This window comes from Epinephelus lanceolatus, chromosome 1 (genome assembly GCF_041903045.1).
Source record: "Epinephelus lanceolatus isolate andai-2023 chromosome 1, ASM4190304v1, whole genome shotgun sequence".
NCBI lineage: Eukaryota > Metazoa > Chordata > Actinopteri > Perciformes > Serranidae > Epinephelus > Epinephelus lanceolatus.
The window spans coordinates 15,324,825-15,346,152 of NC_135734.1; the positions used below are offsets into that span (position 1 = coordinate 15,324,825).

A 21,328-nucleotide genomic window follows, 5' to 3' on the forward strand; every position below is an offset into this window, starting at 1 on the left:
AGGCATCTTAATTGACAACCAGCACGGTTTAATTCACTATCTTTTCATTAAATACAACATATTTGTGACAAGTAGGAGATATACAGCAGTACAGTCTGGGCTTAAACAATTTAGTATAAAATCATAAATAAACAATAACTGTTCACAGTTCAGGTGCTGAATAGTGATGTGTGCTTATAGCAGGTACCTTTTCCTCCACGAGTTTAGTTGAGACATGGCAGAGGGTAGGGAGTTTCTAGCAGTTCTTTCAAAACAGAAATCCTATTGTTGGAAAAAAGAACGCACAGGTGTTTCCTGGTGTGTCATGTGACAACACACCTCCCTGCTGTAAACGTTTATATCATCTACATTTCCACTCATAAAACGTGTGCACCTCCAAACTGCGGCTATTTTTAGCCTTTTTCATCCAGTAATAGCCCCACGTGAGCCCCGCTGTCGTTGTTGGGTTATATTTAGAACGCACGCTCCCCCGGCTCTTGCGTCAATGGAATTCCGTGCGTGCGTCACACGGAAGAACGTCTATGTCGGGCCGACGCTGATTGGCTCCCGAGCCGGAACGTTCCACCGCCCTGTTCACCATGTTTGGGCATTGACCCGCCCTTTTTGTCGACGCAGCCAAAATAAAACAAGAGTGTATGGAGCCTCCTGCGTCGGTCTGACCCAGTATGTGTGTGTGAACGTGTGTTTCAATGAGTGTGTGTACTGACAGCAGCTGGCAGAGGTGACATTCATCAGTTTCAGTCGTTTGGAATAAATGAAAAGCTTCAAAATCCGGATATTTACTTGAACCAGGTGAGTGAGAGGGAACTGTGGGTTTGCATGTTTTGATATTAGTTTATGTAGGGTGTCACATGAAGGCTGATGTCAGATTGATGTTTGCCTTTATGCTTCATTATAGCACCTTTTATAATAATATAGCCTTAATTAAAAATGGTAAGGCTTACATGGCTGCTAATACAAGAGTTAAACATGTTATACTTAAATCAGTTTGAAATAATGTTTAAAGATGCCATATGTGCCTCAGCCTCCCTCTCAGGGTAGCAGTCAGAGCTACACACTCAGCTGCAGGTTTGTTAGGTAGCTACACCTGGCTAAAACACATGCAGTCTAATACAACACCCCTGATACAAATCTTTCTTTCATGGTTATAGGGTTTAGTTTTGTTGATGTTGTTTTAGAGAGGTGTTGATGTAACTATATTACCCTTATTGATAGAATGGGGTAGACAACATATTACCACACCAGCAGAACAAACTACAGCCTCCAAAAAGTTGCATCAACACCACTCTGGTATAAAGCCAGGCGTACCTAATACACATAAGCTGAACATAATTTATTCTTATGGAAAGTGCAAATCTTGTTATATGCTAAATAGTTGCTAAAATAGAGTATATTTTGTCTTTAGTGACTTCTGCTAGTAATACAACTGTGCTATTAGTACTTTCCTAAAAGTTTAATCAGTTGTCTGGTGTCAACTTAAATCCTTCAGAGCGTATGTCAGTGTGCTGTCATCGTAATTACTTTCCAAGATTTTACATGCATGTTTTACATGTGGATCTATTACTGTTGCTATACGAGCAGACGTAGGTTATAGAGTAGGGTGTATTTATAGGTCATAAAACACACCTTGGACACTTGAGCAGTGTGGTCTCCCCATTAATCAAGCTCAGTTGTGGGTTTATGAATGTACTTTCACAGTCAGGTTTAAGTTTAAGCAATTTTGCAAAGAATCATCAGGTGTGCTTCACTTTTGTATTGAAAAAGCTACAGAGCGAGGAAGTTCGCACTTGTTGTTACACGCCTATCCACCTAACCATACACACGCCACACAGACACATACACACATAAACAGGCTTTGCCACCTTTCCTATTTCAGCTGGCATGTAGCCCACCCTGAAATACAATCTGCAGCACTCCTTGGTACAGTCCCTGTGAAAGAGGGTTGCCCTCCACTGAAGGAGGTTTTCAAAGCATTAACAGCCAGTAACACAATATGTGACGATATCTGATGGCTCCGCTGGACCTCCCTCTGCATTTTCTACAGAGGACTGATTAGCCCTTAAGCTAGAGAAATGGCATGTTGGGGAAATGAGACCGTGTGCGTTCAAGGTGTGAATGTAGGCTACTGTTTGGATGGTTACAGGGGACAGATTTACAAAAATGCTGACCTAAAGGAATATCTAATTTACTGGGATGTCTGAACTTCATTGTATGCTTATCAAGCCCTGTTATCCCAAGTGATTTTGCTGACTTTTATTCTATTTACAATGTGTATGGACAAGCATAGAGGTTTATTTTCATCGCAGTAATTGTTGTTGTCCTCTGTTCTAGCGATGCCCTGTGTACAAACCCAGTATGCATCCTTGTCCCATGACACCTACTTCAGCTCTGAGTTCTTGAATCCTGACCTCAGTGCCAAACTGATGATGGACATCAGTGGCCAAAAGGACCAGCTGTCTACATCTTCATTGCCCAGCATCAACACCTTGGTGGGAAATGGCTATGTGGGGGAGTTTGATGCTTATTCCTGCAAGATTACCACCTCTCCTCCGGCCTCTACAGTTTCATTCAGCCACAACGCAGTAGCTGAAAGCTCCTGCCCTCAGATGCAGAGCCAAGCTTTCAAGCTAGATGATCTCCAGGTGTATGGCTGTTACCCAGGTTCCTTTGCGCTGAGCTGTCTTGATGAAACGCTGTCTTCATGTGGCTCCGACTACTATGGCAGCCCGGTTTATGCCGCTGCTTCCCCTCCAACATCGGGCTTTCAGGCCCAGTCTGCACCTGTCTGGGATTCCCCTTTCAGCCCCTACTCCTCAGCCCCCCCCTCCTCTGTGGCTGATAAGACTGCCATGGCCCAGCAGCTCTCCTTTTTCACCTTCAGCCCCACACCAGAACAGCACTCCCCCCTGGGGCAGCATCAGGATGCTCAGCCAGGTCATGATGACCCTTTCTTCCTGCCTCCTCAGCAGCATGTCTCTCCCCTTCATTGCCCCCCCATGTCCCTGGAGCATGGACCCCTGGAGAGCCCCAGGATAGTGGAGGGGACTATGACATCGCCTAAAACCCACAACCCAGGATCCAGTGAGGGCCGCTGTGCAGTTTGTGGTGACAATGCATCATGTCAGCACTATGGAGTCCGCACCTGTGAGGGCTGCAAAGGTTTCTTCAAGGTAAATAGCTGGACAGCATTTTGCTGGTTTATTCTTCTCAATAGAGCTCGACTGATAAATTGGCTCAGCTGAGCAGATCAGCTGATAATAGCTTATTACAGATATATTGGTATCAGTGTATATGTCAGGTGATAGGACAAATTTAAGGGATCCTTATTAAAAGTGTCTCCCTATGTTTATGTAAAAAAGTAATTATTTGATTTTGAACTCTTGAATATTGGTGTTGGTATCAGCTTCAAAAATCCAGTATTGATCAGACTATACTTCTGAGTTACATAGAGGCAGCACACAGATTTATTATTGTCTTTGTGCCATTTACATTGTTTTATGTGTTCAGCATTACAGACCCACTGTAATGTATTTTTTCCCCAATTTAACAGCGAACTGTACAGAAAAATGCAAAGTATGTGTGCCTCGCCAATAAAGACTGTCCTGTGGACAAGAGGAGGAGAAACCGGTGCCAGTTCTGCCGTTTCCAGAAATGTCTCGCAGTGGGAATGGTCAAAGAAGGTAAAACAATGTCAGACTCACTTTCATTGACTTATGTATGATGACAAGAAACTGGGGTTTGTAATGACAGTCTTGTGAAACCAAAGCTAGGAATGACAGGCATATGTAACCGGAGCCATATAGTGCCAGCTGCAGAAAAAGAGAAACTGAAACTGATACAGCAGTTGTTTTTTAAATTGCGGGGTGCAGCGACAGCCATGTGAGAGTCACAAACGTGTGCTTGAAGTGTCCCTCTTTTCTGTCCCTGTCCCAGTTGTTCGCACAGACAGCCTCAAAGGTCGCCGGGGACGTCTGCCTTCCAAACCCAAGACTGTGGCCGAGGCTTCATCAACAACCCCCAGTGTCAACATCATTGCCTCCCTTGTAAGGGCTCATTTGGACTCAAACCCAACCATTGGAAAGCTTGACTACTCTGAGGTAAAGCTCAAGACTTGTACCTATCAGATCAGATCACACATGCTGTGTCTCAAATTGGATACTTCCATTAGTACACCGCATACCCTATATGATATGACAATCACAAGATCTGTCAGCTTTTCTTCTTCTGCTGGGTGAATTGCAACCAGACGGAGCATTATTGCTGATATCTGACGAACGATTGTCATTTGCCAAAATATATGCATGCTATATCTGCTTCTTTGCCAACTTGACTTTCTCTGTATTTATTTATCGAATGAAATGAACGTGCATTCATGGCACATTTCTATATCTATGAATGTCCATGGCCGATACTGAGGTAATGAGCTGCTACATTTTGCAAATATTTACAACTTGTCAACTATCTGACCACAAATGTGATACTAAAATCTTTTACGGTGAAAACGACAGTTTAACATGCATAAATACCTAAAGGTATAGCTTACACCACACCACATCACGTCAGTGCCTGATGATACAACGTGCCGCTGTTAGCTAGCTAGGAAGCTAACGTTAGCATTGGAGTTATTGTTTGCAGTGCCAAATTATTACAGAATTAACCCCAAAAAACAAACTGATGACCTATGTTCGACAACCTTAGAGTGGTAGTGAAAAAAATGGACATGTATATTTGTACAATGCTTTGGGATTATCGCAGTAGTTGGCATTCACAAGTTTGAATTGTGGTTGTCGTCCCGCTCTTTCTGCTACGTAGGCCACAAGGCGACCAGTGAGTGTGAGAAGTTTCATTCTACACACTTGGCTTTTTGACCGTTATGAGTCCCCAAATTGCGCACTCATAGTGCACTGCATTGTGCCATACCTCTCAGTGGGATTGCACCTTTGCATTCAAAATAGCCAGTTTAAGTACAGAGGCATTCGATTTGAGACAGTAACAGTTTCCACAGCACAGGATGAAGCATGACAGTGAACATCTCATTGATGGTGTCTGCAGTTCTTTTCAGTATTGACGCTTTCCTTCTCTTCCTCTTCAGTACCAGGAGACAGTGGACAACCTGAAAGAAAAGGAGGATGCTAGTGATATCCAGCAGTTTTATGATCTGCTGACCGGTGCTTTGGATGTGATAAGAAGTTGGGCTGAAACCATCCCGGGATTCACAGACTTCTGCACAGAAGACCAAGAGCTGCTGCTTGAATCTGCCTTTGTTGAGCTCTTCATTCTGCGACTCGCATACAGGTCAGCATTTTTACAGTTTAAAAAATGTCTGGCTAAGGAATATTTTGCTGGATTAATGTGCACCTTTCAATATGCTGATTGTTCTATTGGTTTGAAACTGTGCAGGTCAAATCCTGAGAAGAACAAGCTGATCTTCTGTAATGGTGTGGTGCTCCACCGACTGCAGTGCGTTCGCAGTTTTGGTGACTGGATTGACTCCATCATGGATTTCTCGCAAAGCCTTCACCGCATGAACTTAGACGTCTCATTGTTTGCCTGCCTCGCAGCATTAGTTATCATCACAGGTGAGAGCTTCTGTTTGGTCTTCATTAGGGTGAATATTACTGAAGGGTGAATTTTATGTTTGTATTCAGGAAAGTGTTTCTCATGAGAACATCTTTTGCATCTAGATCGCCATGGCCTCAAAGAGCCCAAACGGGTGGAAGACTTTCAGAGTCATCTCATCACTTGTTTAAGGGAACACGTGAACGGAAATGGATCAGAGCCGAGCCGGACCCAGCCCAACTATCTTTCTCGTCTTCTGGGCAAACTCCCTGAACTGAGGACTCTATGCACACAGGGCCTGCAGCGCATCTTCTACCTGAAACTGGAGGACCTGGTCCCTCCTCCACCAATAGTGGAGAAAATCTTCATGGATACTCTGCCGTTCTGAAAAAAACAATAACACAAATGTGTTATTTGTAAAAAAGCACTTAATGTGAGGTTCTATCATTGAACTCTACGGATGAACCTCCTTCTGTCACACTGACTTGTGTACTGACGAATGTCTGACATGGTTCAAGATTATTTTTCTAACATGGTACCTGTGTGAGTACCACATAAAGATTTATTTCAGTTCAAGGATACTGTCCCAGACAGAGCTGAGATGGTGTTACAGTTCAGGACACAGTTTATATATATTTCTTGTGTGCATTTGTAAAATGATTTTATTGCTGTGCTCGATGTGTGAATGTTGTCCTGCTATGCAGCTTGTAAGACATGGATATCTGGGTAGATGCAATGCAGTGTTACATACTCAGCTTTTTCTAAAAACAAAAGAAACACACTAATCTCTTAAAATGCATGTTTTTAAAGTTGCTTTTGTTCCCACTAAGAAGCTGAGATAATATAATTTTTAGTAGAAAAGGGCAGGCAGAATCACCTGTTTCTTTAAAGAACTGTGGAATCCTAATTTAAGAAAGGGAAATACTAAGTTCTTTGAATCACAAAAGATAGTTTTAGTCCTAGTTGTGCTCCTGTGGAAGGTCTTGGACCAAAGTTTACTCTTATTTTGATACTACCACTTAAACCTTGTTGCCTTAAGCTAAACAAAATGTTCTGCCATAACTCTTGTGCTGCCATTTTGCAACACCTTGTAAAGGCTGCTGCTGGCAGCGTTCCTGTTGAACTGCATGTCCCTGTAACAACTTTACCCAATACTTTTTGGGCTTTTGAGAACAAAATGGACTTGCTGAATGAAAATGCAGTGCCTTTTATAAAACCTCAGTCCTCGAACCATATTAATTAAGTGACACTAAATGAATTTTCATTCCAAATATCACACACAGCAAGACCCTGTTATTACAGATGTGAAATTATCTATTTCAGTGTTACCATCAAAATTAATTTTGTATTGGAATATGATTTCAGGTCTGTGCCAGCTTTTGTTATGAAGTGCCTGAGCCATGAGGTTGTTAATTTAGAGAACACAATACTTGAACACACACTTCACATTGCAAAACTAGGAAGAGATCAAGTGATGACATGTGGTTTAGGATCTATAAGAACTAAATCCTGTTCATGTTCCTGAGGCAGTGAACTTTATAACAGCAGCAGAGCCGTCCAGTTTTAGACTAAATGAAGTCAAAGCACATTTCATGAGTCTCCTTGCATCCACAATTAGATACAGTATACCCCATTCAATGATTTGTTTTTAACCCAACAAGTCAAGAAAATCCACATGCTTAAGCAGACATTTTATGTTCAACATCAACTGGTTTCTTGTCTTTGGCTGCAAACACATCACCCTGCATGTGTTTGTAAAGCTCTCCTACTGTCTTCCACATTCTTCTGAGTTCTGCAGTTTTTATATGTTGGATTTATTTTGTATTTTCATCTCAAAATGAACTAAAGAAATATCTTAAGGAATCACAGTGACATGTGATGAGAAGATGAGCAGCTAAGAGCACTTCAAACAGTGTGAAAACAAGATGAAGAACACATTTTTTCTTCAACTGTATGTGTTTTGTTTTGGACATGTGTGTGTGTGTGGACTTTGAAAATACTGCCAGGGCTTTCGTAAAATGGTGCAGAAGTGTTAAAAGCATAGATTCTTTATATACAGTCTATGGTTAAAAGACAGAGAATATTTGATATTAAATCTTTTTTGAAAATACGTCAGTGGCTGCCTTTGTTTATATGTTAGGAAATGGAGTGATATATTTCCATGTGGCCTGTGTCAGATTATTGTCTCTATGCTGTCTACCCAAATATATTTTTAGTGTCTTCTGCTTCCTGTTGGGGAAGATGAGTAAGTGCTAGTTTCTCTATGTTTCTGTTGCATTTCATCATGGTGTAAATTTCAAAGGGGGTGAATTTTATATTCTGTCTTAGGAAGCACTGGCTTACAAAAATGGTTGTAGGATAAGGCTGATGATATTCTATATATTGTCAGCAAATTACACAAAAAGACCAAAATCATTAATGTTTTGGTCTGTATACTCAATACTTTCCAACTTCCCTACTACTGTTCCTGGCTCTCACCCACAATCACACTGGTTCTTACTGAAGATGAAAAGGTCACTAACGTATACTTAAAGTTTTTTAAAAGGCTAAATAATCCCCTAAACTTGCTGGGCACTGTAACCTTTTTGCAATTGCCACTCAAACAGTAAAGTATGTGTTTGATGGGGACTATATTCAGCTGCAGATTTGTCGTGCTATTGAGTACTGACAGCAACAGAACCGTGTTTGTTGGATCAATTGACCTATGGCTAAGCCACGCCCCTTCCACTCACTCGGACAAACTATCAACAGTCATTCAGTGACCGGGCGCTATGGCAGGTGTCACAGTACACGACATTTCACAGGAGACAACTGATGATTTTTGGAGACATAACGATCAGATGTCATTGAGAAGTAACCAAAAGGGCCTAAACTACACATTGGAGGGATGTATTAATCATTTTATTGTTGAGAAGGTTGATGAAAAACTTAAATTACAAGCCAAAATTTACAGGTCACAGTGTACGCTTGTGAACCGCATCTCGTTGCCATCGCCATCAAAGACAAAAGTTAAAGTGCCACTGAAGTTAAGGTTTTTGGCTCAGAATATGAGAAAAGGATAACGGGCTTTTTACCATCTTTACCAAGAGTGTCTCTCTGTTAGTTTGGTGCTACAGTATTTACATTTAATCATTCAGCATAACGTTTGCCAACCTTTGTTATCTCTGCGATTACAGATAAGTTAATGAAGCTAAGCTCCAGACATTAACGTTAGCTTAACTAGAGCCCTATGGACAACAACTAATGATGTACGATCACCAAAGTACAAAACTAGAACAAAATAGGTTAATGAACTCCCAGCAAACAAGGTGACATGATGAACAACGCAGCTTGGAGCTAACGTTAGGCTAACTTTAGCTAACATTAAAGATAACTTCATATTTCTTTCCAGCAAAGTGACAATATGTTGCCTCAAACACAATGTTGACTTACCTTAAAACAGTTGTAGACATCATTGTTAATCTTGTTCACGCTGAGTTGATGTTGTGGTCTAACGTTACCACACAACTTTATCCAAAGGAGACACTTTTCTCTGTTGAGATGTGGTTTAAAGTGTAAAAAAAAATACACCTCGTCGCCCAGCCTCTCAGGATACCTTGTGTCGGAGTTGCATGTACCCCATGCACACCATTTGACCATTTTTAAACTTCAAATCTCCGAAAAAGCTCACAAAACCGAACAAAACTGCAAAAAAAGCAAAGAATGTCCAAGTGTAGGAGAATGGCTATACGCACTGTGATTGGCTCATCACGTTTGAGGGCGGGACTTAGCCATAGGTCAATTGTAAAATAAATTGCAGTGCCCAGGTTCTGTGTAATCAAGGAACATCTCACTAAGCGTAACAACATGGCTTATTCATCTTATAGATGAACGGATTGTCGGATTGACTTTGACAATCCCACAAATGTGGGAACAAATGTTGGCATGCTAACATGCTAAACTAGAATGGTGAGCATGTTAAACATCACCATGTTAGCACTGTCATTGTGCACATGCTAACATTGACACCATGGATGAGGAGATGTTAATCATGGAGGTGCACTGAGATGTCTTCCTACTACTCTGGTTTTGTGGTTCTGTTTATAGAAACTACATCTTGTTATATCACACGATTATGCGTGAATTCGTGAGATCTCGTGGGTCCTCGTGACTCCCGTTGTCTGGCGGAGCTGCACCGCTCCGCACAGCAAACGCAGCCGGTGGGTGTTGATGGACGGCGGAGCATGCAGTGGATAACCACCGCAGCCGTTCCGCAACGAACACGCATCCAGTGGAATTCCAGTGTAAATCATAGTTATGCTAATACACTGCATACAACTGTTTTAAGTACAGCCTCACAGCCAGATGTAGAGTAGGTTTTATCAGGCTTTTTCTATAGGCAAAACTTTGTAGTAAAGATTGATTAATTGATGTTTTTGGTCTTTTTTTTTTTTTTTTAAAGATATTTTTTGGGGATTTTTGGCTTTAATGGACAGGACAGCCAAGTGTGAAGGGAGAGAGACAGAGAGAGAGAGAGAGAGAGAGAGAGAGAGAGAGAAAGGAGTGATGACATGCAGCAAAGGGCCACAGGCTGGACTTGAACCTGGGCCATTGCAGCAACAGCCTTGTATATGGGGCGCCTGCTCTATCCACTAAGCCACCAATGCCCCATGTTTTTGGCCTTTTTATTGGATTTTTGACAAAAAAAAAAAAGAAATATCACCAGACTCATCCTTTAAGAAGAGTTTAGAAAATGTCTCCCCATCAGTGTGAGCAGTGTAGGAAACAAAGCTTAGTCTTTATTTAACACAGCACTCACAGTGCTGCAGCCTCTTACATATTAATAACGTGATGAAAAGTGACCAAAATTAGTCCTTCATCTCCTTTTCACTGAGTCTGTGTTGTTTTGTCACACATGGCGTTAAGGTTGGCAACATCCCCGACCAAAGGGAAGACGACACCGTGCCACTCTCAGCCACAGCAGACTGCAACACCGACTGCATTCAGCCGCTCGACACCCGATCCTACTGTACACCACGTTCCGGTCATCTGGATTTTGGTGTTGGCAGACTAAGTGGAAAAAAGGGACAAGGGGAGAAAAGAGGAGGAGGCATATGAAAGCTAGCTTGCATTGAGGTGTTCATTATGTTACAAAGTGGCAAGCATGCTGCCCAAGTCAGATGTAATGGGAACAGCAGACGAGTACAGTTTCATAAGAAGGATTTAGATGAATGCGGCAGCTCAGAGGGCTCTTTTGGTTCTGACTAAAACCTATCTTTTAATCAGAACAATCTACTGTGTTAATCCCTTTTGACTTCCATTCTTTTTGATCACATATCCATGACAGGTCAGACATGTTGCTTCTACTCACTGCCCAAACCTAAACTCAAAATACATCCCCCTGCCAATATATCACATGTTTGAAGTTGCTGTCTTTCTTGACACCATCTTTTTCCAAAAGTGGAAAGGTACCATCTGGAGCTGCCATTGGCCCCGTAACATTTGACCTGTGCCCTGTCATGCAACACTCTGCATTCAGGACAGACTGAAGCCTTACACCCCACACACATGAGACATTATGTTCTGACCAGTAAAGTGTGGCTCGCTTGTCATGGTGATTTGTTGGACGAACATGCTGATCTCCACGTTTTATGCTTCTGCACCACCTTGTACGTGACAGGAAAGGTTTGAGAACAGTGGTAGAATGTATCTAAGTATGTTTACTCAAGCGCTGTACTTAAGTTCAATTACTAGTATAGTATAATACATCATGTCCCTTTATACTTATATTTTACTACAACTGGGAAGCAAACGCCCTGTGATAGTCTGGTAAACTGTCCAGGTTGTACCCCGCCTGTCACTCACTGTCAGCTGGGATAGGCTCCAGTACACCTGTGACCCCCAACAGGATAAGCAGTTACAGAAAATGAATGAATGAATGAGAAGCAAACGTTTTACTTTTTACTCTACAACATTGATTTGACAGATGCAGTTACAAGTTACTTTGCAGAATAACATTTTGAAAATGAAACCAGTAAGGCATCAAAAATGGCACTGAAGTCTACAGCATGCCAGCAGCTCTGTGAGGCTGCACTCAGACAATGTGGTGCTTTGAGCTACTGTTAATACTAATACCTGTCAGCATGCTAATATATTTATATTAGGCATGAATAATGTTTGAACTACCTGTTCACCAGCATAGCTTTACATGTACAGTTGAGGCTGATGGGAAATCCAAAAAAGAAATCAAGTGTTGAAGAACTGATGGGAAAAGTCATGGGCTCACCAAAGTCATTACATCCTGATGGGCACATGAGATTACAGAATACAGCACATACGGTAGGTGTTGTGGAGGCACTGTTGAGCCAAAGCAAAGAGACAACATAAAGTTAAAAAATAAGACTAAATGAAAAAAGAAGAAGCTGGCTCATTCTGCTTGGCAAATTTTATTGGTTGTTAAGTGGTGGGACTAACACCTTGGTGGAGCTATAGCACAACCAAGCCAATATTCTGCAATATTCTGGAAAGGGATTTACATGGGTCAAACAAACTCTGGACTTCCACCCAGGAGCCTGTTGTTTTTGTCTTGCGTCAAACCAAAATTCAGTGGAGCTATTTTAAGTACAAAGTGTGCTAGTATGTGTAGCATGCTATGCTAGTGACATATGTCGTGACACTACATTCGTACTGTACTTATTTTAAGCCAAACTATGATGTCTTTTTTCTAAACCCAACCACAGGCTTTTGGTGTCTAAACATAAGGAAATAAAACCTAAAATAGATGTGTTTTACCTTGACATAAGTTTATTTGAAAAAGACTGTATGGATTCATAAGTAGAAACTGTACATTTCCTGTGAAAACAGAGGTGTATTTTGAAAAGACACAATGCAAGTAATGAGTGTGAATTAACACACCGTCCCTGATTGTCCAAAACTGACACAGGAAGGTACCTAGCACATCTTATTTTGGTGTGTAGGATCACTGAGTAAGCGTCACTATTTGATAAGTTGGGATGTAAGCATGTCGGGCATCCAAGAGGGCAAATTTACAGCATTTTTTATTTATTTTTTGCACATGAGGGCACCAGGGGGATTCATCCTCTGAAAACCATGAATGTCTGTACAATGTCTGTGGTGCCAGTCTATTTAGTGGATGCTGAGATATTGCACAAAAAAAGTAAAAAATTTGACCTGTCCGTGGTGCTAGAGAAAAAGTCAGGGGATTCTTAAACTCAGTAGACTTCATCCTCACATGACAATGAATGTGTGTAAAACAATTAGTGGCTATACTTCAATACTTGCTTCAGATATGTGGGACTGGATCACAGTTGTGGCCAGCCAACCTACTGTTAGCTGGCATGAATAACCTAGATACTTTCTACAAAGTATACTTTGCTATTAACGCTTGCCTACTCTCACTCAGGTAAAATTTTCAATGTCGGACACTTACTGGTTCTACCACCACTGTTGACAGCTGCTGACGTCTGAATATGTTGCTAGGATAAAACTGACAGTGATAAATATAGGAAGCATATTTTGTAAACCAACAACATCCCTTTCATTTTTTTTCTTTTGCATAATTTAAAAAGAATTAAGCAAGAGGGTCATCACAATTGTCCATATTGGCCTGTCACAAAGACGCTGGTGTTTGTGTATATGTGTATGTGTATGTGTGTGTGAGTGAGAGAGAGAGGGAGCAGCTGATTGCTGGAGAGGATATTGTTCCAGCGGGAGGAAAGCTAATAGGTTTGTTTGTGAAGATGCTGCACCTGTCGTTTATTGATGGATTGAGCTGTAAATAACTCTGTGAAGCTGTTTAGCACTCGATGGGGGCTTCTGTGTTTCCTCCTCCACTGTTCTTCCTCCTCTATACATTTATATGCACACCCACTTACACACAGGTGCACACAAGACTCTGTAGATATTTATCTTTAGCACAATGCTGAATCCCTCACCAAGACCAAAATGAACCCATCAGAGATGTTGGCATTATAATTTAATTCCAGTGGTGACCACAATCTCCCATGTTCATTTAGACACACATTCATTTGTTCATGTACTGTGTATGTGCAACAGTCCTTGTATGTATGTGGGTGTGCTGTTGAGTGTGGAAAACCCTCTGTAAGTGTATTTATAGCAGCCCATTGTTGAGCCCATAGAAACCTCTGTAATTGGATCTTGTCTCTTTCACTAAGGGAGTCCGCTGATAAATGAGTTGGCAGACGTCATTGCTCATACCATCCCTGCGATAACTGTACGCCCCACATCACCGTCTTAAGCCCTTAGTCTCCGCTGGATTAAATTAATAAATGGATGGTGAGCCGGCTGAATTATCATTCTTAAGTGTGTGAAAGGAAGGGACGGTGGAAACCTCTTTGCTCAAAGCTTCAAAGCTATTACCCCTAAAATTATAATTATGTTGTTTTTATTTTAAAGGGCCAGTGTGTAATATTTGGCATGGTTTATTATCAAATCTGAATCTGAATCTGAATATTCTACCCAATAATATGTTTATATAAGTGTATAATCACTATAAAATAAAATTTGTTTGGTTTTCGTAGCCTTATAATTATGCTTTTATATATATATATATATATATATATATATATATATAGCAAGGGCCTTGCTTTAGAGAGGTCGCCATCTTGCGCCGCCATGTATGTAAGGCAGCCCGAGCGGACAATCCAGCCAGCCAGAGAACACGTTTCGTGTGTATAAATAAACCAACGAAGACAGCGGGAGGAAGGAAGGAAGAAGGAGGAGGAAACAGCAGAGAGTGTTAGTAGTTCGTCGATGGAGAGTAGTGAAAAGTTTTTTTAGTTATAAAGTTTGGGAATGGACCACACTTACCATGCAACAGGAGAGAATGAACCCGAACCGTCATCTGCGAGGAAAAGAAGACGCAACTTCACTCCTTGTGATGCACTCTCTGCGGCGCTTTTCCTCCTGATGATATATCTCCCCAACGATGGTAGCACCGAATCCCATTCTGTGCAGCAAAATGGGAGCGGAGGATTCAGCTTCTCTTCTCGCCCGCTCAGTGTACTCCGGCTCTCATCTGTATGCTCCGGCTCAAACAGGTATAGCTCTGGATCTGTGTCCGCTACAAGAAACTCTTCAAAATCGCGTTCAAAGTCGTCCATTGCAGCTACTATAGTCCGGAGATATTGCTAGGCTAAACAAACAGCTGAGCTCTGTTTACAGGCTACGCTGTCAGTCAGTGTGCGGGCTGGAGATTGGTGGAGCAGAGAGGGGAGGGGGAACCCGCTAGGTACTGTAAGTGAGTATGTGTGTATGGAGTGTGTCTGTTACGCTAGAAGAGTCAGAGTTTGGGACGGAGTCTTTTACCCCCTGGAGTGTTACCGGAGTTTTTGGAGTGCTCAAATAAACGGGCCTTTTTCCCGAACGCTACTCTGGTCTCCTGCTTATGAGGGATCCATTACAGTATCGTAACATGGTTTAGATTTAGAAGTTGGAAAAAGAGATTTAAGATTTACACCGTAAATCTTTGAAGTTTGGCTTTTAAAATATATATATATATATTTTAAAGTCGTTTAAATTACTACCCCAAAAAACAACTGTATACTTTGTTATGTTTGTTCACAATATATGCAAAGAGTTGAATTCTATTTTATTTACTTTTTCCTACATTTTAAAATAAATAATACAGGAAAAACTGTGTTTGGAGCAACACAGGTGAAAGATAAAGACAGAAGCCCCTTTTACACTGCCAGATTTTCTGTGAATGTTGGGCTGTTTTCCTGGCCAGCTGTGAGCGTTTATACACACAGAGCTGGATTGGTGAGTTGGTCCGAGGTGCCCAGTTTTCCGCCTCGTAGGGTAGTCATATTGGCGGAACACTTTTAGTTTAAACAGACTGAGGCGGCCTTCCGCAATGGGAGGGGCTGTTGATGACTTGTGGGAGGAGCTGTTGATGACACCACACGTGCGACCCACTGGCGGTGGATAAACAGGAAACAGCTGATAGCAGGAATTAGTGAGCAGCTAGTAGCAAGAGGGAGACATAAACCTGACAGACACTGTAAAGATGAGCAACTGAGGAGACAAGGAATTGTGCGCCCTCCTTGCCCTCGCAAATGAAGAGGCCATTAACCGTCAGATGACGGGGACGGTGAAGAACGGGCCGCCTTACGGGAGAATCGCCGCCTGACTAGCCGCGGCTTCCCTCCCACTGTTTACGTCACACGCTGAGCTACACGTTGTGTTACTTGCTCATGCCCCCCATTACCCCGAAAAAGGCGCATTCTGTATAAACAAAAGTAGGTAGGCGGCATTATCCCCGATTTTGTTTTTTATACTGCCAATGCTGAAAAAAGACTGATTGGGCTTTCCTGCAAATTTGCACAATTCCTATCTAAAAAGGGCTTGAGACAGTGAGTGCAAACAGGTCGACTGTTTAATTTTACAATCCATGAACTTTATAACTACACCTTTAAAAACGTAATTAATAAAAAGTACAGATGCTGCTGGAGAAGTCCAGTTTGCAATATGTGTGCGTGTGTGTGTGTGTGTGTGTGTGTGTGTGAGAGAGAGAGTGTGTATCTCACTATGTTGGAAACTTCTCCCTGCTCAGCCGGAGAATATGAGAATGTTACAATTATAAAACAAGATTGACAGGATGGATAGTGTTGCCCTAGCAGATGACAGTTCCTGGCTGCATGCCCAGAAGTTATTCACAGCAAAGCCCACACACACACACACACACACACATACACACACTCACGCACACAACATACACCACACACACACTCACACACACACTCACACACACGACACACAAACATACACCACGCACACTTCAGAGAGCCCCAACACAGGGATCAAATGTAAAAGGATGGCGCTAGGGGAAAGGGGGCTGGTGGACAGGGTGTGGTGTGTGTGTGTGTGCATGTGTGCGTGTGTGTGTGTGTGTGTGGAGGGAGAGGTTCAAGGTCGGACCAAATACATGGGGCAAACCAGCAACTCGTGCAGGCTATTGGTATAAGGTACAACATGAATATAAATAACTGCATCAATCAACAATTTACTCTCTGACTTCTAAAAAAAAAATATGTAGGCAAAGCCTCTTTAATGCTAATGTGTATTGTAAACCTGTTGGATTTATAACCATTATGGGAAGTAACATTTCTTCAACAGTTTTGGACACTTGCATCTCATTAAAAGCTGTGGGCGTGATAAAGCATCACACATGTCCTTGGAAACATGAGGAACAGTTAAAAATAGGAATTAACATACAAACTTTCTCACCATGTGAAGATGAAATACTGTATGGGGGTTAATACTTTTGTATGATACATTTGTCGGGACGGCTCAGGATGTAGAGTGGGTCATTAGCTAATAGTTCCCCCGCTCCTCCTCTGCATGTCAAAGTGTCCTTTGGGCAAGACTCTGAGCCCCAAATTGCTCCATGCTGTGCCATCGGTGTGTGAGTGTGTGTGGTTAACTGAGTAGCGGGGGGCACCTTGTATGACAGCCTCAACCACCAGTGTGTGAAAGTGATGTGTAGTGTAAAAGCCCTATGAGTGGTTGGAAGACTAGTAAGGTGCTACACAAATTTTCATGTCCATGTTTTTGTTGCCAAACTATTTTGGCATAAAAATTAGGATTTGTGTGGTTTTCTTTGACATTGTCGTATCCTGCCATACTGGGGCCCCCTCATGGCACAGACCCAGGAGGGGAGCTCAGCCAGGCCTTGACCCATGGTGCTCAGCTGAGCACAGCCTGAAGAAGGTGGGCATTGGGGGCAGATGCAGTGTAAGGATGGCAGGCGAAGGCAAGGATCTAGGCATGCTGGCATGGGACATCACCTCACTGGCAGGAAAGGAACCTAGATCTGGTACAGGAGGTGGAGTGGTACAAGGTAGATATAGTTGGACTCACCTCTAGGCATAGCAGTGGTTCTTGAACCAAACGCCTTGAGTGGTGCTGGACTCTTGCTTTTTTTGAGTTGCCCAGGGTGAGAAGCACAAGGAAAGTGTGAGGATACTCAATGGCTGTGTGCTACTGCAAGTTGCTTGTCTTTGGCTGTTGTTTGCGCTTATGCAAGCAGTTCAGAGTACCGGCTAGAGTGTCTGGGTGGCGTCCTTGAAGAAGGGTGAATGGAGAACATCTGGCCAAGGCCCCTGTCCGCAAGGTCTTCAACTTCTGCCACCGGAAGAATTTCTCGTGCATCCCAGGGGAAGCTGGAGACATGGAATCTGAGTGGATCATGTCCAGGACCTCAACTGTGGAGGCAGCTGTCAGGGCTTTTGGTCAGAATGCCCTGTTGTGGCAGCAACCTTAGAACCTGCTGGTGTCCACCAGCAGTGAAGGAGGGTCACCTGAAGTAGCATATAGGTATCTGGTGGCTAGAAGAGCTGTAGCTTTAGTGATCACTGAAGCAAAAACCCGGCTGTAGCAGGAATTCAGGGAGGCTACAAAGACAGACTTTTGGTTGGCCTCAAGGAAGATCTGAAAAACCGTTGACACAGGAGGGGACAGCAGGGCTTAGCTCTGGCTGTTTTCAGATGGGAAAAAATGCTGACCCGGACTGTGGATATTGTCAAGCAATGGAAAGAGAATTTTGAGGAACCAGATTTTAAGACTTGGGGGAGCCTCACCCATATCACTGGCAGAGACCTCTGAGATAGTCCAAAAGCCCCTCAGCAGCAAGGCACCAGGTGTGGATTGAATCCACCTGGAGAAAATGAATGCTCTGGACATTTTTGGGCTGTCTTGGCTGACAGGCCTTTTTAGTATTGTGGTACAGTGCCTGTGGAGTGGCAGACACCGGTTCACATTTTTATGAAAGGGGACAAGAAGGTGTGCTAGATTTTTTATGGAATCACACTGCTCAGCCTCTCTGGGAAACTTTATTCCAGGGTACTGGAATGGAGGCTCCAACTGAATGTTGAGTCTAGAATGCAGGAGGAGCAATGTGGATTCTGCCTGAGCCATGGAAAAGTCGACCAGCTCTTCACTTTTGTAGGGTTACTTGAGGGGTCGTGGGGGTTTCTCCATCCAGTCTACATGTGCTTTGTGGACTTGGAGAAAGCTCTTGACCATGTCCCCTGGGGAGTCCTGTGAGGAGTACTGTGGGAGTATAGGGTACAGGGGCCATTGCTACAAGCCATCTGGTCCTTGCATAACCAAAGTAAGAGCTGTGATTGGATACTCTGCACAAAGTGGCACGCAAGGCAACCCTGCAAGGGTTGTCACTTGTCATTAATTCTGTTTGGGATATTCATGGACAGAATCTTAAGGTGCAACTGGAGGGAGGAGAGTCCCCGTTTTAGGGACTTTAAATTCTGTCCCTGCTTTGTACAGATGATGTGGTACTGATGACTACATCAGACCCTGAACTCCAGCATGCACTGGGGCAGTTTGCAGCCAACTGTGAGGCAGTCAGGATAAAAGTCAGTACCTCCAAGTCTGAGGCCATGCTTTTCAGCTGGAAAACATAGGATTGCTCCTTCTGGGTTGGGAGTAGTTCAAGTATCTCATGGTCATGATGGACAGGCGGATTGGTGCAGCATAAGCAGTGCTGCAGGTGTTGTGCTGCTTGGTTGTGGTGAAGAAGAAGCTGAGCCAGAGCGCAAACTCTCGATTTACCAGTCTTTCTATGTACCTCACCTATGGTCATAAGCTTTGGTTAGTGACCTAAAGAATGGGATCGTGGATACAGCTGGCCAAGTGAATTTCCTTGGTGGGGTGGCTCAGTCTTAGAGATAGGGTGAGGAGCTATGACATCTGGAAGGAGCTCAGAGTAGTGCTACTGCTTCTTTTGGCTACATTTATCTAAAATACCCGGTTGTTTTTCTCTTGTTCACCATTGTCTTGCTTTCTTATACAGTACCTACATTTAAGTGGGCTACCAGTCAGAACCTCTAAGTATTTTATTGGTACTTTATTACTACAACAAAATTACAATGTAAATCATGGGCTGGATTATAAAGTATGCAGCACTGACTTGACGTTACACTGTACCAGGTCAGCAAGCAGATAATAAGTTGAACAAAACAACAAGATGATAATAAGAAAGCAAATAATGCATATTAGCAGCTGTATTTTGCCAAAAATAAGGCAAGGACATAAATGGATCCTCTTGAGGAGAAGTTACTTGACAAAGACAGGACTCAGTATCAGAGAACTGAAGGCTGCCCATCCCTCTCACAGAGTTACATAACCAGTCTGAAGCAAAGGGAGCTGGCACCCCTCTAAGATCACAAGGTACTGGCTGTGAACTCAGCTGTCAGGAGTTGACATTGAGGGCAGAAACTGCTGTTCCTCCTAAGTAGATGGACAGCATTGAAGGCTGTCTGCCACCCACAGGACTCTGCTGACTTAATGTTGGTCTATTTTTAAATCAATATCAGGCACATTCAACACATGACTGAACGCCCAAAGTGCCACACACGCACATACAGTGAATACCCCCCTGGGGAAACAGGACTAAACATGACTAAACATTTTCATGGAGAGATCTCGTTCCAGTGGCTCCAGTAGCTTTGAGTGAATTATCTCAACAACTATTAAGAGCAGAAATAGACAACTTTTAAAACCCACCCCCAATGTATCCAAGTGGTATTATTGTTGGCACAGCAGTTGCAAAGACAACTGGATCGCTTTCTGTTTTCCTCAGAGCCAGGGCACACACTAGCCTACATTTTGTTTTCCACAGTTAACTCCTGTTGTTACAACACCCTCCATTTCTGCTTCTGGGGATAGTAACTGCAAAGAACTTACACTGATACTGATACTGATCTGGGGAAAAGCAAAAGCGCAGTCCTCTTCCTGTTTTTGTTGCACAATGGTTGAAGCACTTCCTTTGTGCCATAAATTGAGCATTCATCTTCCTAGGAGAGAGGACAAACTTGCATGATGAAAGTGAGACTTGTCCACCTTATTCCTAGCCCCCATGATACCTTGTGTGAATTATGGATGTAACTTCTGGCGTTGAACCGAAACCGACGATTTCCATTGGTAACAGTTTGTTGACAGTACTCTGTTCTTCTTTCCAAGAGCAACTGGGAAATAAAACATGGAACACATTACCTGTTATAGCTCAAATGGGATTATGTGATCATACCTCTGCCATCTCTGACAGCCATCTCAAAGCACCCCCCCCCCCCCCCCTTTTCAACAGAGCATGCTAGCAATTAGCTTGCCTTGCTCTGTTAAGATATTGTTAACTTTAACATGGCCCGAGCTAGCTTAAGGTAAACACCTGCTCCTTCTAAAGATGATTTCTGATTTCTGATGACTTATTAAGAGATACCAACACATTCTGCAAACATTTAACATAATTCAGTATTAACTGTAGCTCCATGTGAATTGAATAAATGTGATGTTTCTCAGCTAATCCTCCACTTGTCTAACTTCTACTTTATTAAAAACAGCAAAACCTGATGCTGAATTTAGCAGCAGACTTCAATAACAGTAATACAAAGTAGTAGTAAAATAAATATGTTTTAGCATTCATTTTTTATGTAATATAAAGGAAGTACAGTAAATCAGTAACACATTCTCAGCCCTAATGACTACATACATATTTCAAGGTATGTTGCTGAGTTTATTTCCTAATGTAGGTTGAGAGTGAAGTCAGACGGGGAAAGATAGAGATACCATGTACTGACGTTGAGTGACGGACCTGTCAGTCTAGGTGTCATTCTCTTCCGCAAATTCTATTTCTCATATCAATGGTACCTTTGGCAACAGGAACAATCCCTTTTTGTTCTGGTTACATGTTCTACACACAGTTGCTGAAGACAAAAATTTAGCTTAGACTGGT

General features: G+C 42.6%; 1 protein-coding gene across 1 annotated transcript; it reads left to right on the top strand.

Annotated features, from left to right (window-relative positions):
* The first annotated feature begins 652 nt into the window (after positions 1 to 652).
* LOC117257477 (putative nuclear hormone receptor HR38) lies at positions 653 to 6,358 on the top strand. The gene is made up of 7 exons (XM_033627703.2): positions 653 to 792; positions 2,332 to 3,170; positions 3,551 to 3,680; positions 3,934 to 4,097; positions 5,093 to 5,295; positions 5,401 to 5,579; positions 5,685 to 6,358. Exons 2-7 carry the CDS (start codon positions 2,334 to 2,336, stop codon positions 5,945 to 5,947), a joined length of 1,776 nt encoding a protein of 591 aa, XP_033483594.1. The 5' UTR covers positions 653 to 792; positions 2,332 to 2,333; the 3' UTR covers positions 5,948 to 6,358.
* The last annotated feature ends 14,970 nt before the right edge of the window (positions 6,359 to 21,328 follow it).

What these genes read in the sequence shown, in the direction of transcription:
- LOC117257477 (XM_033627703.2), top strand. Translation starts at nt 2,334, where the DNA reads ATGCCCTGTGTACAAACCCAGTATGCATCCTTGTCCCATGACACCTAC. An exon ending in ATTCTGCGACTCGCATACAG is followed by an intron (nt 5,296 to 5,400) that starts GTCAGCATTTTT and finishes GAAACTGTGCAG; the next exon opens with GTCAAATCCTGAGAAGAACA. An exon ending in AGCATTAGTTATCATCACAG is followed by an intron (nt 5,580 to 5,684) that starts GTGAGAGCTTCT and finishes TTTTGCATCTAG; the next exon opens with ATCGCCATGGCCTCAAAGAG.